We start from the raw sequence: 15,970 nt of genomic DNA on the forward strand, positions 1-15,970 counted from the left end.
TGGTTGGACACTGTAAGTAGTAGTAGTAGTAGTAATTTATTTCTTCCCCAGCCATCTGGCTGGGTTTCCCCAGCCACTCTGGGCGGCTTCCAACAAAATATTAAAAATACAATAAAACATCAAACATTAAAAACTTCCCTAAACAGGGCTGCCTTCAGATGTCTTCTAAAAGTCAGGTAGTTGTTTATTTCCTTGACATCTGATGGGAGGATGTTCCACAAGGCAGGTGCCACAACCAAAAAGGCCCTCTGTCTGGTTCCCTGCAACTTCACTTCTCGCAGTGAGCTGCATGAGGGTAAGGCTTTGCTTCTCAAAATTCTCTGGTTGGCCTCTCTTATATTCTCCAACCGATGGAGAACCCAATAAGGGCTCTTGTGTACCCCATAAGGGAATAAGGGCAGATTACTGCTTATAACAGAGGGAACCACCAGAAGGCCCTCAGCGCTGGACCTCAGTGTCCGGGCTGAACGATGAGGGTGGAGATGCTCCTTCAGGTATACTGGACTGAGGTATACTGGACCGAGGGCTTTAAAGGTCAGCACCAACACTTTGAATTGTGCTCAGAAACGTCCTGGGAGCCAATGTAGGTCTTTCAGGACAGGTGTTATGTGGTCTCAAACAGGATGTTGGACTAGATGGGCAGTTGACCTGTCCCAGCAGACTTTTATGTTTTTATGTAGACGGTATTGCATCATTATTATTGCCTGCAGTACAGTACACTTTTGCTTCATTGGTGGCACAGCGGAGGAGCTTTCACTATAGTTTGTTTTAAACTGTGGTTTAATGTGGCATGCATACTGGGCCTTTGACTGGACCTGGCTTCAAAAAAACAAACAAACCCCACCCCCTCTGTTTATACGTGCCTCTGGGGATGAGTTATTATGCAGAATAAAACTAAGGAAACTTGGATGTTGTAATCCAAGATATTTTTGCCCACAGTAGATGATTCATGAAGTTCTGTTTTCTTTGCAAGTTGGGCAACATTTATCTGAAAGCTACAATGCAGCTGCATTAGCTTATTCAGATTACATCTCAATGTATTTTTTTTCTTATTGTTTAAGACAATTATAAGAATTAAACAAACACTTGGATGCAGCTTTAAAACAGTATATTTTTAAAGTTCCAAAATCATCTCATTAAGCACGCATTTGAAATCTCTGTGATTTCCCACTGGTTAGAACAATGTAGCTTGAGCGGGGGGGGGGGGGGGTTGAATTTATTTCTGTTTCAAGTTATTTTCATTTCCAGTTCTTATTTTTTATTTTCTTTGGAAACTCCTGGAGTGGTTTGATAGCACCCCCACCCCTCACCTGGTTCACATGGCACACACTATGCCAACCCACATCTCAGTGTGCACGCCCAAGAGTGTGTGTGTGTGTGTGTGTGTGGCCTTTGGAAGAGAAGACTGCAGTTGCTTTGCTCCTCTCTTGTTGTTTTGCTGCTGTGCTGTGCTGAGTTAAGCCATAGTTTGACTTAGTGTATTGTCTCAACCTGGGCAACTATGGCAGACAAAACACAAGCAGTAAACCATAGGACAAGCTTTGGGTGCAACTGATGGTTAGTCTGGTGAGAGCTAACCCATGAGTCTGGGTTCAGAAGACATGATGAACCAAACTATGGCTTATTTCAGCACAGTGCCGTATCAGAATGGCCAAACTTTTATTTGGTTTGGGTTTTTTTTCATATTCTTTGGCTTATGCTGTATATCTTAGGCTTGGTATTCACTTTAGAACATTTAACCTTAAGTCATAGGCATCACATATTCAACACCTTGGGGCTGCAAGAAGGAATTGCAACAGAAAACTAAAACATCATTTGCACCATTCACATTTTTATATAAAAATTAATTCGCATTTACAAAATAAAATTTAAAAAGACAACTTCTTCTAGATGAACTAGTCAGGCAAGTCAGCCTGAGAGGTAGATTCTCCCCATCTGTGATACACGTTAAAAGAAAATCCACGGGAATCTTTGCATAGATTAAAACAGCTTGAGAGGGATCAAATAATAAACCAAACGCTGCCCTTGAACTTTGTCCTGTAAATCAATTTAGAGCCCTCCAACCAAAATTGCATCTGATGTGAAGTCTAAGCATTGAGTAGACTGCAATCTGAGTATTTTCAATATAGTATTTAAGAGGTACAATTTATCCTTTTATCCCATACAGAATATGTATGGGACTGGCAAACAAGTCCAGGAAAATTGGTCCCTTCAGAAGCTTTGTTTATTTCTCAATATGAACTTAAGCTGAATGTTTTCTAAATGTTTAGTTATTGAGAACAGGAAACTAAAGCACCAAAATACTGTGCAAGTAGCTATTATCTTGCAATTTCTAGACACAAGGTAGAAGCAGTAGTCAAAAGACAGTTACAGTTTTTGGATTCAAAGCACTCTGAAAGGGTCTCTCTATGCATGTACAGTAGTTCCTATGGAAAGTAATCACACACACACACACGCACGCACGCACACACACACACCCCTGAACAGAACTGTTCAAAAGGGGGAGTTGTAATAGAGAATACAACATTACTTCCAGGCAGTAGTTTGATAAGACTCAGTACCACAGTAAATACAGCACCTGTTTCAAGAAATGATGGATGGTCACTAAACATACTGGTGGTGCATTTAGACCATAGAAACAAAAAGTGCTGTATTAGGCTGTAGTGATAAAAGCAGAGGAATAATTGGGCAACATCTTCAGAGGCATGCTTAATTTTAGTGTGAACTCTATAAAATCATTTCACACTTTGGAAGCAAACGTCCCCTTACAAACCCCAAATAACTACACCTCATGAGAGTTCTGTCTGTTGATCAATCATATACTCTCTGTGTTTCCTCGTATTTCTCTTAATAAAAACAAGGGTGATGACTGAGAGTTCCTGGGTATGTGTGTATGCTAGATAAATCCTTAAGGGTTCATAAGAATTGCTTGAAGTGCGGGATGAGGCCTAGAGAGAAGTCATTATAGTCCTGCTATTCTTCTGCTTCTTCTACATAGATGAAGAATATTCCCTGAGTTTCTCCTTCTGTCACCCATGCCAACTGCTTCAAGAATCACTTGCTCTGCGTTTCAATAACCAGAGATGAATGGAGGGAGAAGAGATAATCAGGTCAGAAGCCTCTGTGCTGCAAAAGCACCAATGGTCCCATTCCAAAAATGCACAAAGGCCATTTCCCTTGCTATTCAGACACAGGGACATCTCTTCATAAAGTAATGTCTTGGTCAAGACGTTTGCCATCATATGAATGTTTCTCATGAGCTCACAGTGCTGTCTGTGCATCCGAATGAAAAATGCTTCCAAACATTTCCTAGGAGAAAAAAAGGATTTGGGTTAGAGTAACTGATGCTGGGAATACTAGTAACAGGCCAGAAATGTACTAAGAAGAATGAGTGCTCAGACATTTCACTTATTACCACATTTTTCTTTTAACTTACCTCTTCTAAGTTTTGGAATTCAGCGCTGCTGTCTTCCAGTGATTCATCAGAGATTGAGACTTCTATCTGACTTGACCTCTGTATGGAAGCATGACAAATCACCAGTTATTGTTTGCAAGCTAAAAAGCACGATAATGTTGCTAGTCAGCCACTTATTTGTTTAAAACCAAAGGTCAGCACAAGACTGTAAAAGATTTAATTACCAGTACAAATACTAACAAGGGGGACAGCTCAGTATATATTTATTGAAGATGATGCAGTAATAGACAGTACATACAGCAACTGTTGTGTACTTTTTCAGCTGCTGCTGCTGCAAACATTGTGGTCATGTAGGACACAAATGTAATAATTGGAAGATAATGTGGAGCTGCGGGTGCAGCTGAATGCTAATATGGAATTCATTTTAACTTGGTTCTGAACTTAAATAGGAAATATATTAGCTCATGTTTTATGTTTGTGCCAATATACGTTTTATATGTATTAGTAAGAACATAAGAAGAGGCTGCTGGATCAGGCCAATGATCCAGGCCAAGCATCCTGTTCTCACAGTGGCCAACCAGATGCTTGTGGGAAGCGTGCAAGCAGGACCCAAGCTCCTGTAGTTTCCAGTTGTGTTCTCCCCTCTTTGCAATGGCCTATGGCTACAAGCAACAAATATTTATTGTATTGTAACATGGGGTATAAATGTTATTTGTAGGCACTGTAACATGTTTGTAGCATCTTGTTACACCGTTGTGGCACTAGATCTACATGTCAGCAAGCTCCACAAACATTTTCTAGATTGCATAAAGAACAGTTTATTCTACACAAATTCTTTAAACAGTAATATGTCCACACACAAACCCTTATGGTTTGCATACACCACACATGTATTTTGTTGTGTTAATGCAGTCGTTCCCAAGTACTAAAAGACTTGTAAGAATGAGACATCAGTTCTGCGAATAGCTTGGTTTCAGTGGAGTTTGGATGATGTGATTGCACTTCAAGTTGTTCTTGGAAGGGTCAATGCATTCAAATAGCATTTGTTAAGGGTGTGAGTGGAGTGGCAATCATTGGAAGTTTGAAAAATAAAATGTACACAAACATATTTCATGAATGTTGTAGACACAAATATCTGTGTGTGGCTTCTAAAAATATTGTCCAGCCCTCACATATCTGCCTCCTATCATGCCTCAGGAGTTAGACCCAGCCTCACAGTGGAACAAGGACTTGGTCCTTTGCCCCATATCCAAATGATAACCAGATGGTTTCACCTTCAACAAATCTCTTAGGAGCAAATAACAGTTGCCATACAGCAATGATTAGGTGTTCCATCATGTCAGGTGAAGGCTGGGTCAACAAGTCCTTTATCAAGCAAAGAAATGCAAATAAGGAAACCGAGACCATGACTACCCCATGAGCTTAACAGCTGGATATAAAATGATGGGGTGTTTTTTTTAATTTAATGTATGTGTGCTAGTTTGTTGCATGCAACACAGGTTTGCTTTGCCAGACTGACTCACACATGCACGATTATAACTTGATAAGTGCAGCATCAAGTGGCAATTTTGCAAGTCTGAATGAGCCATTTAACGACTGATCAAAACCAAGTTTTCATCTTTCCTCTCTTCATATACAATGTTTTTGTAGAATCAGTTCATACATTCAGCTGCAAGTTAATAGAGTGAGGTGTCATGAATATGCTTATGACACCCAGCTCTATTTCTCCTTTTAACCAGATTCATTGAGGTGGCAGGCATGCTGAATCAGTGCTTGAGATTAGTAATGGCCAGTAAGCTAAAGCTCAGTCTATATGAGATAAAGTTACTTGTTGGTAGTGAGTTTATTTGATCTGGGAGGGCACTTAATATTTTTATCTCCACAAGTTAGTAGAATCAATTGCTGATCTTCATTTGGGGCTCTTTCCCCACGATTCCATAGGAATGTTTTAAAAGCCAACCTGTGAAGGCTTCTAGAGAGAAAGAAGCACAAAAAGAAGCACAAAAAAACCAGAATGACCTCTGCAACTTGCCTATCTTCCCAGACAGCATTCCATTTAGATGAACCTCTGAACTATAGATTTGCTGTCTATATCTGTGCATGAACACACAGAACTGAAATACAGTATGGGGCAATTTAACATGCCACCATGTCTAGTCCTTGCTTTCTGCCACCCACTATACTTAATATTTCTTTATTTGCACCTATCCAAATCCAAACAGATTTTGCCCATTACATTTAGACTTCATGTTTTTCATTTTTCAAACTTAGTCATCTGTGATAGTTTTCCAGGAAGAGCAGACCACTATCTTCTCTCAAGACTCAGGCTGGATAAAATGAGTCCAGAATGGAAAAGTAGTCAGGGCAGCTTGCAGCCCTTGTCCACAAAACTAGCACACCAACACACACCCATTGACCAGACACTCGGCTATGTCTTTCTAATGACTAAAAGGAGCCTGTTATCTCATTCCCCTAGACTAGAGCTTCCTCTTTAGAGTCTGTTGTGGCAGAAATAATATTAGCATTTTTCTTTTTTTGAAAAAAGTTGCTAACAGGTGCAAAGCTAGGCTTGAAAATGGGTGTACAGTATCTGATGATCGGAGGAGCAATTGATAGGATCTCCAGTGGTGAGGTGTAAGGCTGTGAGTCTGTTAGTGGTGGTGAACAATAAGAAGAGGGCAGAAGGTTTGGTTGCATTCATACATACTATACTGGTTACAGTGTAGGACTAAAACTGCAGAGACACAAGTTCAAATCTCACCTCAGCCATGAAACACACTGGGTGGCTTTGGGTCAGTCAACAACTCTCAGCCTAACCTACTTAACAGGGTTGTTATAAAGATTGGAGGACTGTGTATGCCGCCATAAGCTTCTTGGAGAAAAGGCAGGATCGAAGTGTAAGAAAAGTAAAAGCCTATTAGCCAATCTGATTAATAACCACTTAGGCAACGTCTGAAAGGATAGCAGAAGAGTATGAAACACACATGCACAGCGCTGCATGTATGTGGCAAAAAGAGTGAAGAGACAGTGAATAATCTATACCTGCTCTAAGCCAGGACGCTGTGTGGCTCTGTTTCCGTTCATTGTCGCAAACAAAACAGCATCATGGATGGTCACGAAGAGATGACTGGGCTCAAGACCTCCTTCTTCAAAGACTCCCCCCGTGCGGATATCATCATACACTTGGGCTAACAAAGGAGAGAAAGTTATATAGACTAAACTGCTAGCAGGAGCTGTGTGCTGGAAAATTATTTGTGTCAGGGCATTTCCTATACACTAGATTTGCGAGCAAGAATAATAGGTAGAAGGCCTATATAATTCAAAATGATAATACATTCGCTAGACGAATTTTTCGTAAAATGAATTCGTCTAGCGAGGCAACCTCCGCTAGAAAAATCCTTTCTTTAAGCGAAAATTTCGTCTTACAGGGCGTTCGTTAAGCGAGGCACCACTGTACAGTATTTAAAGCCCATAGGGCCTGTTGCAATTGTTAAGAATCAGACACAAGTATATGGAACTAGGATGAAACCCTATTGCTGTTTGAATTTGAAGCTCAAAATGTTAATGGATTGAGCAAGAGGACAAAGGAGGACTGCAGGTTCTTTGTTGGGAAATGTCCCCCCCCAACTGTACACTTGGAAGCAGCTGGCTCATGTCATGTGTTGGCAAATATTTTTTCTGGGACAAGAAGTGGTATAGAAAGAGTCACTGTGTCATTAAACCCCTAAGATCTGGAGACTTACATTATTTAGAACCCGGGTCCAAGCTCTAATTTTGTTGTTTAGTCGTTTAGTCGTGTCCGACTCTTCGTGACCCCATGGACCAAGCTCCAATATGTAGAGTAATTCATTAATTTCACCACCATTATCATAACACTCTTAAGGAAATCGGATAATTCTTGAATCATTGTGGGATAACAAGGGTGTTTTAGGGTAGTCTGTGGGTGAAACACCCCTATTCCACTGGAGGCAAAAGGCAAAAGCCCACATGATTTTATATGTTTATTAAGTTAAAATGTGGGTTGAATTGCAATCATAAAAAAAATACCCTATACTTTTGCCTCAGTAGAACTGCCATCCCTCCTCTGTGTTTCCAGCTTTCTTCCAGATTTAAGCTGCTTTGGCATATCAATTGCATGCTATTTCCAAGAACAATCAAGTTCAAGAAATCTGAGGTATAATCGTACCACTTATGGTTAAGTAAAGTCACACATTTACAACCATTAGCAATGTCTAATGATTTCAGAAACACGCAACCCTGAATCTAAAATCAATGCAGTGAAGGAAAAAAAACACCAACACCAACCCCTTAATCATGAAAGTCTCTTACACCTGCCTCTTCATACACTGTTGTGTGATTTATTTATTTTAAAGCATTGTGCGTCTTTTCTGCTGGCTACAAACAGGCCTTGTTATGAATTGTCATGCCCTGAACCCTTTAGCTGGCTAAAGCAGCCACAATGAAACAAGGAGTTTACACCAGGAAACTGATACAAAACCAATTCACATTGGATATTTAATACTACTAGAGGGACAGAAACTATATGCAACCATCAGTTTCAGTTGTGTGATTCTTCCCCTGATATATAGAGCCTGTTTAACCCTTCCACTTATGGCCATATTTCTTTTTATAACCACCCCACCAGCTGTTTTCCCAACCATGGGGGAGATAGGGTGTATGAGTATATTTTCACCCACAGAAAGAAAAGCAGATTGGTGAAAGCAAATTTTGAAGTGACAAATAGCCTGGCAGCCTCCGAGGCTACTTTGCATATATATAAAAAGTCGGAGGGTGTTGCTCAGTGATGTTTGAACTTGATTTGCGTTATTGCTGCATTATTAAATACCTACTCAGTCCCCATGCTACACTGCAGAACAGCACTTGTAAATTTGTGCAGTACCTAGATTTTTGCAATTAATATGAAGATGGCAATGTGTTTCACATGCAATAAATTCATTTGCTTCCAACAGTTACAGTATTCTGCCCATTTTCAAGGCCCTCAAAATGGAAGATAGAGGAAATAGGGTACAAAGAGCAATAGACCTACCTTGTACGTTTGCCAGAAATACTTGAATCCCAATCCTCTGATAGTTGGTGCACAGCTATATGAGGAGACCCGGGGGGGGGGGGAGAGTACATTATTAGCTTTTACAACACAAAATCCGAGAGACCATGAATTTAGGATGCACTACAAATTCAAGACATGGTACATTGCTGCCAGTGTCATGAGGTGGGACGACGACACCAAACAATATGTAGCACTGCGTTTTCAAAAAGTGCTTAGCTCAGGTGATAGTGATGCAATGTGTAACCCTTGAACAGCAATGGGAATCACCAAGTGTTCAGGCTCAGTAAACAATGGCTGAGCTTTGGATAGCGCAGCAGAAGGAGATCTGTAGGAGGAGCGCAAGGGTCACAATCTGTTTCTGGGAACTGACCTGTGTTCCTTGGATTCAGCATCTTGTTCTGATTGCTTATCTGGCAGCGTTTACAACTGGCTGAAACGAGCCTAATGCTACCAACATTGTGCCTGCCACCTTTTCTTAAAAATAAGACTATTGCAGCTCTTGTTATTAAAACTCCTTAACAGAGCTCAATGGGAAGTTTTAAAGAGAACGAATTCAGTAGGCAATGCAACGTCACAGAAATAAACTGGAGGTGGAAGCAAGAGGAAAACTGACCTTTCCCAAAGCTTTCGTGCCCATCAGGTCCACAAAGCAAACACCACTCATATCCAGGATAATTGTGTGGAAGTTGACAAATGGGGGCGCTGTGGTCATGGGGTCAATGTTTGATTCCGGGATAGCACTGCAGGTGCTGCTGCGATGACTGGCGATGGTTCCCTGTTCACAGGAGGCATTGGCCTGCTTTTCAGATGGGTTGAAGTTAATGTAGGAGACGCTTTTACCATTTGTGGAGGTCTGGTTATTGTTGGTATCCGTTGGAGACACGCTTCCAAAATCCTTCTGGAGCTCTTGCAGAGACATAGTCTAATAAAGGAAGGGGTACCACATTCAAGTTCATCTTTATTCTAATTTATTTTCATTGCTCATTTATTGTGACAGGTAGGTAGCCGTGTTGGTCTGAGTCGAAGCAAAATAAAAAAATTCCTTCAGTAGCACCTTACTCATTTATTGTGAGTAGCTTTGGGTTGCATTGGCAAAGAAACAAACAAACCGTGACGAATGAGTTTAATAAATAAATAAAATATTTGTTTCCTATATTATATGTTGATTATATATGCATAGACTCATAGAATCGTAGAGTTGGAAGGGTCCCTGAGAATTATCTAGCAGCTGTCCCATGTGGGGATTGAACCTGTGACATGCATGCATGCTTATGCACCTATACCACATTTCTACCATGGTGGGTATCTGAAGTGGTTAGCAAAATATCAGAAAATGCTATTAAATAAACACCAGCCGTGTTAATGTATTAAATACATTAATACAAACTTTGATATCATATCGTTTAAATATTGGCTTGAAATACTGAAAAAAGGCTCTTCTGAGAGTCAGAGGACTCTCCTGAATGAGGTAAGACTGAGGGATTCCAGCATTAATCATAAGCAGCACTGCTAGCTGCTGGTTGTTTATCTACTAATTCTTTTTGTAAACAGCTTTGAGGGTTGTTGGTTGGTTGTTGTTGTTTTTTTACAATCAAGTGGTATATAAATTTTATGAAATAAACTAAATAATTCCAAAGAAAGACAGTAATAGATAATAAAAAAACAAACAAACATACAAGTGAAGGACAAAGGAAGGAAGGAAGGCCCCATCAATTCCCAATTTTAGCAAGTTCATACATTTTCTTCACATTTTTCATTGTAGAATTCAGTAGCTTGCACTGGATTTGCAACAAATAACTGATGAATACTCTTTGCCTTATAATGATAAAACTAATAGGAAAAAATCCAGTCTCGTCCAACATTTATTGGACCAGTCTGGCCTAATATTACAACAATAACAGCAGCAGCAGCAGCAGCAGCAACAACAACAACAATTTGCATGCTAGCACCATAATCCAGTCCCTGGTTTAACCTGCAGCTTCCTGTGGTCTATAGGTGCATGCATTGTTAGGTAGGTTTGTTTGTTTCCGTAACACACCCTGTGTTTGTGGCAGAATCAACTTGCAAACATCTTGTTGCTAATCAAGTAATTCCTGTTTCATATGTGGCAATTAGCTGAGTATTTTTTCAAAAAAAATTCTTGTCCTTCCAGTTGGCAAGGAATTAGGCCAGAGTTTTCAAAACAGTGACACTTGGGATAAATAGCGATTTTTAAATTATGCACCTCATTTTCATTTATAGGTAGGTAGCCATGTTGGTCTGACGTAGTCAAAACAAAATAAAAAATAAAAATAAAATTCCTTCCAGTAGCACCTTAGAGACCAACTAAGTTGAATTATGGGCAGAGCCACTGTATGGAAATTGGTACATGTGGTGGTGGTGGGGAGATCACTATTCTCTAAGTTCTGCCAGGCTTGCACCAACCAGGTGAAGAAAGGAGTGTGGGTTTTTTTTCCTTTTCCTTTACCTACTGTGATAAGTTTTTGTTTTAAATCCCTCCCATTGACCATACTACACTTTGCATTATCTATTCTGACCCGCAACAGCTCTCCACAGTGACCCAAAGCAACTTACAAAAAATGTTACATTTGTTTTCAATATTTTTGGGGAAAGAAATCCCCCCCTTCCCCCTAGTTAGTGCATCAGTTGCAATAGTGGCTGGAGAACAAAATGTGGTACATGAAAGTCACGGGCATCTATTGGATAGTGCCTATGAAGTCACACGTGATGAATGACTTTCCCACATCATTATGTGAACTTTTTTAAAAGTTTATTTAATAAAAAATATATTCTATGGAGGCTGACTGCTCCTCCACTGTCCCAGACAGGTTTAGGAGGGGCCATGAAGGCTGGTGAAATCTCCCCCCAAAGTGGCAAACAAATGCTATCCCATAATCTAGCAGCAACAACAGTTCTTTTTAAGGCTGTGGGTAGCCTCTTTCCACTGTTGCAGCACACAGATCAACTTCTTTTTTTAAAAAAAGGCCAGAATAAGTAGGGCTCTCTTCCTATCCCCAACAAAACTGCCCTCTGGCGCTCCAACAAGGCTAACCCCTTCATGTATCACGCCTAGAAAGGATCTCTCACAACTAGGAAAATTGCTAAATTACCTTGTTTTTCCTGAAGAGAGATTTTACTTTGCTTGTTTTCTCTGATGTTGCCCTTGCCTTTTCTTGATTCTTCACATACTTTTTCCTCGCCAAGTAGACTTTGATGGGATCCACACCAGTCTGTTCAAATAAAAGACAGTAAGCCAGGTGGTTCTCAACTCCTACAGGCTGCCATGTTCAACGACCCTGTCCTGCAAGTGAAAGCCAGTTCCAGGGCCCCCCAGGGCTTTCCCTTCTCTCTTGCATCCCACCCCAATTGGTGGGGTGGTGGTCCTGGAGACTCCCCAGGAGAGTGCAAAGGAGGAAGGAAAGGCAAGATCGTTGTATCAGGCAAGCAGAATGGAGTGACCTCCTTGGTGCCATGTTGAATTCTACCCAGGGAATCCACAGTTCCTACCATAAATGGTGGACCTGAAAAGGGAGAGGTGGATCCTCTTACATTTAAAAATGTGTCTTCCTAACTTGAGCAAGAGTTATATTCATCAGGAAGCACTGGGTAGGCTGGGATATTGGCTTCAATCTGAGATTCAAACAAAACATTTCAGGGCAAGTGTAAGTACAGTACACTGGTTTGCCCAGTGACTGCTTCTGTCTCCTAAGATGTCCTTGGGTGGTGATAATGATACATACACTTATTTTAAAAATAAAATAACAAAATACAGAGAAAAATGGGGAAACCACAATGGAATCTGAGAGGAAATCCTAGGGAAATAAATAATATATTCACTTGGCCCTGAAAAGGCATCAGAGTAGGTGCCAGACAAGCCTTTCGAAATTTTTCCCTACCAAGCTTATTCATCTCTCCCCAACTTTTGGTGTTCCAGGCTTGTCACTGCAAGGTAGGCTGAGCTCTGAAAACTGATGGTGCAGGACGCCAAGTGGTATGACTTTTTATTTTTTTTATTTACTCATTTATTTACTCCCAACGTTTGTCAGTGAACTAAGTGAGAGAACTAAATAGGTTCAATATACGCTTTTGTTTGCAAGACATTTGATGTTGCTTAGTGAGGAAAATTGTACATCGCGATGGTTTTGGCATGAGGTAAATATCTGTTCCTATAATGCGAAAAATGGTTAATCGTTGCCTACACAATAGAGTTTTATTTTATTTTATTTTATTACCTTGGCAATAACTTTCTCCCTGAATATCTCTGAATTAGCAAAGTAAAGAGGGGAGCAGTAGGTAACAATTTTAATTCCTTCAATTTCTCGGACCTGCAAAGAAAGAGAAAAGTTTTCAGGGTTCAAATGGTATACTTGCAGTTCTTTGAGATGTTTAAAAGAAGAAGGAAGATTTAGTAAAGAACCCTTTTCTCATGCTCATCTAAGGAGAAATGAATGTGGGCGATAATGGCTGCACTGTGGCAGCAGGCTCCTTCTCCAAATCTACACATTTTGGGTGGGTAAGCGCATCTCAGATGGGGGAGACCATTCAATCCAGCACAAGCTGTCACCTAAACAGCTGGCTGGCAGAATCCTAGGCTATGTGCGCCCTGTTGCAGGACTGAATATGTAGCACCTGTTAACATGTGGATTTCCCCCAATTTGCTTTCTTCCTGAAAGTGGTGTCACTTTGGTAAGAGTTACTACTTTCCGCTAACTCTTTCATCTCTGTTCTTGCTAGGGAAAGGAACATAGCGAGAAAGTACATTTTCCTAATCTTGCACACTTTTCACCCTTTGCAAAAGTTAAATTAAAGTGAAGTTCCTTCCCAGATAGAATTGGCTCTTCAATTTAGCCAAACAGGCTACAAAGGAGGGCCTTAGTGCAGGGGTCAGCAAACTTTTTCAGCAAGGGGCCGGTCCACTGTCTCTCAGACCTTGTGTGTGTGGGGGTGGGGGGGCTATATTTTTTTGGGGGGGGGGAATGAATGAATTCTTATGCCCCACAAATAACCCAGAGATGAATTTACGGTAAAATAAAAGGACACATTCTGCTCATGTAAAAACATGCTGATTTCTGGACCGTCTGTGATTGGGCCGGATCCGGCCCCTGGGCCTTAGTTTTCCTACCCATGCCTTAGAGATTAGTTTGCCAAGTCTGATCATGTCTATATAAGATTCCCTATCGCACAGAACATAATTGGACATGCCAGTGGCATACACATTCCTATTTACTCTGCAAGCAGTGAGCTCCCACTGCTGGTTTGGGATGTGGTGCACAAACAAAGTTAGCCATGGAAATGGTTACAAAAGAAAAGAGCAATGCTGCCAGTGAATTTCAAATTCTACTGAACAATAATGGACAACTTTGGCCATCAATACTATGCACAATTTGCACAACAAATAGATGCTCAGACTCAAATCACATCTGATGAGAGAGCAAACATCTCACTGGTGTGTTGATGACAAAAACAGGAGGAAGTGCAGGGTTATTTTCTGACCCATTTACCCATAGCTGTCAACCCCCGGATTTGAAGATAAGGAATCCTATGGGGCTGCCAACTCCCGGATATGAAAGTAAGGGAATTTCCCGCAAAAAATGGTAAAGTTGACAGCACTGCATTTACCTTGTTGTAGACTTTGGGATTTTTGTATATATCAGTAGCAGCTACAGGACCAATGACACAACCATTGCGACTGTGAAAGAAAATGGAAAGAAACCATTGTCAAAATATAGACAGCCTTAAAAAAAAAAGCAGTTTCACTGAAGCTCCTGTTAATACAGTTCAATGATGCAAGTGAAAAAGAAAAAGAAAGGATTGTGTGCTTAACTTCATTAGAAGTCATTATATAGCTTTAGGTGCCAGGTAAAATTTTTCCTCTTTAACTACCGTACCTGTGGATGTCACTGCTACGGTATGTTCCAAAACATCTGAAGACAGCCCTATTTAGGGAAGTTTTTAATGTCTAATGTTGTATTGTGTTTTTAATATTCAGTTGGGAGCTGCCCAGAGTGGCTGGGGAAAGCCAGCCAGATGGGCAGGGTATTTATATATAAATAAATTATTATTAATAATAATTATTGTTATTATTATACCAGATCTATCCAAATTGGGGGAGAGATTATGAAACCAATCTACACTCTTCATCCCAATCAGAGAGATGTTGGGAGGGGAGAAAATCACTCTAGAACTAGTGATGCCCACAGTTGGAGGAAATAAAATAAAAGGGCCAGTAGAGCTTTGTATTTGAACACACCATGAATATCAATAAATTTATCTCTGATTCCCATTACACTGGGCCAATGGAAGAAATCTCTTGAAAACACAGCAGCAGCAGCAGTGGCTCTAATCTTGCTAAACAAAACAGAGTAGCTTCATTAGTCTAGCACAGGCATCCCCAAACTTCGGCCCTCCAGATGTTTTGGACTACAATCCCCATCATCCCTGACCACTGGTCCTGTTAGCCAGGGATCATGGGAGTTGTAGGCCAAAACATCTGGAGGGCCGCAGTTTGGGGGTGCCTGGTCTAGCAATATGTAATAGCGTTTGTGAGGCCCCATTTGCTGTTCTCCTTCACACCACCATCCTAAATTGATGACTGAGGGTGTGAAGAAAGGAAGAGTGTCTCTTCTGAATCATATTACAGTATATACATTAAAAAGTTGGTTGAGTTTCTTCTTTTTGCTGGATGTGTTTCACAATGTTCAAAAGAGTGGAAAACCGCTGCGTTGTGAACAATTAAGTTTTCCACAGTTGATCTTTTTTGTCATGAATGTGCCCCCATGTGGTGACAATTGGTAGCACACTAGGGAGCAGTCTTGACAATTGGAAAAAAACGAATGGGGGAATGAGAATAAGGGTGCGCCTTTACAAGTGGTTCCTCAAGATCCCTTACAAGATCAGAATTATACCACAGGGAAATAAATGCTGATTCACACATTACCCTCATGGCATGGAGTTCTCTGTGGCCTGAATTTGCAAGGCCGATATGGGTAAGAAGGTCTGGGGATTCCTCCTAGTCCTTACGGGAGAGACTGTCCATCAACGATAACGGACACCATGGGGTCCATGACATTTTGGTTCTACATTCCTATCTACATTGCAGGCATGGGAGATACCAATGTGAGTCCTGCAAGCATCTTCTGCAGTCTACAAGTTTATTCCTTTGTGGGAAGCTTTCCTGCAAAACACCCCCCCCCCTTATTTTTCTGAGATGGTGAAAGACCTAACCTAGTGCACACCTTAGTGGTATGAAGAGAGAAACCAAGAAAAGCAGAGGTCCTTGTGCTTAGTCCTTTGCTAACGTCTACCATGGTGAAACAGTTGCATCCAAAGATGCTCCCTGAATATAAAGCATTTCTTCCAACTGATGCTAACGGGGATGGGAGGGAGTCGACTTGGGACTGTGAAGAAGCCTTTAACCATTTATTCCTGCCCTAGTCCCAATTGGAATTGACCCTGCTGTTCACAAGGAGAGGAAAATGCTCACTGAT

At 40.8% G+C, this 15,970-nt stretch overlaps 1 protein-coding gene across 1 annotated transcript in view; it reads right to left on the bottom strand.

Annotated features, from left to right (window-relative positions):
• Nucleotides 1-1,138: 1,138 nt before the first annotated feature.
• Nucleotides 1,139-15,970, bottom strand: part of SLC26A9 (solute carrier family 26 member 9) — a 61,954-nt gene continuing 47,122 nt past the window's right edge. The window contains exons 14-21 of the mRNA XM_035122272.2: nucleotides 14,103-14,172; nucleotides 12,716-12,808; nucleotides 11,594-11,713; nucleotides 9,097-9,405; nucleotides 8,463-8,517; nucleotides 6,458-6,603; nucleotides 3,437-3,514; nucleotides 1,139-3,309 (exon numbers count right to left, since the gene is read on the bottom strand). Of these exons, the coding sequence (XP_034978163.1) occupies nucleotides 3,262-3,309; nucleotides 3,437-3,514; nucleotides 6,458-6,603; nucleotides 8,463-8,517; nucleotides 9,097-9,405; nucleotides 11,594-11,713; nucleotides 12,716-12,808; nucleotides 14,103-14,172 (919 nt within the window). The 3' untranslated portion in view covers nucleotides 1,139-3,261. The remainder of the gene's footprint in view (nucleotides 3,310-3,436; nucleotides 3,515-6,457; nucleotides 6,604-8,462; nucleotides 8,518-9,096; nucleotides 9,406-11,593; nucleotides 11,714-12,715; nucleotides 12,809-14,102; nucleotides 14,173-15,970) is intronic.

Source organism: Zootoca vivipara, chromosome 7 (assembly GCF_963506605.1).
Source record: "Zootoca vivipara chromosome 7, rZooViv1.1, whole genome shotgun sequence".
In the NCBI taxonomy this organism is placed as follows: Eukaryota; Metazoa; Chordata; class Lepidosauria; order Squamata; family Lacertidae; genus Zootoca; species Zootoca vivipara.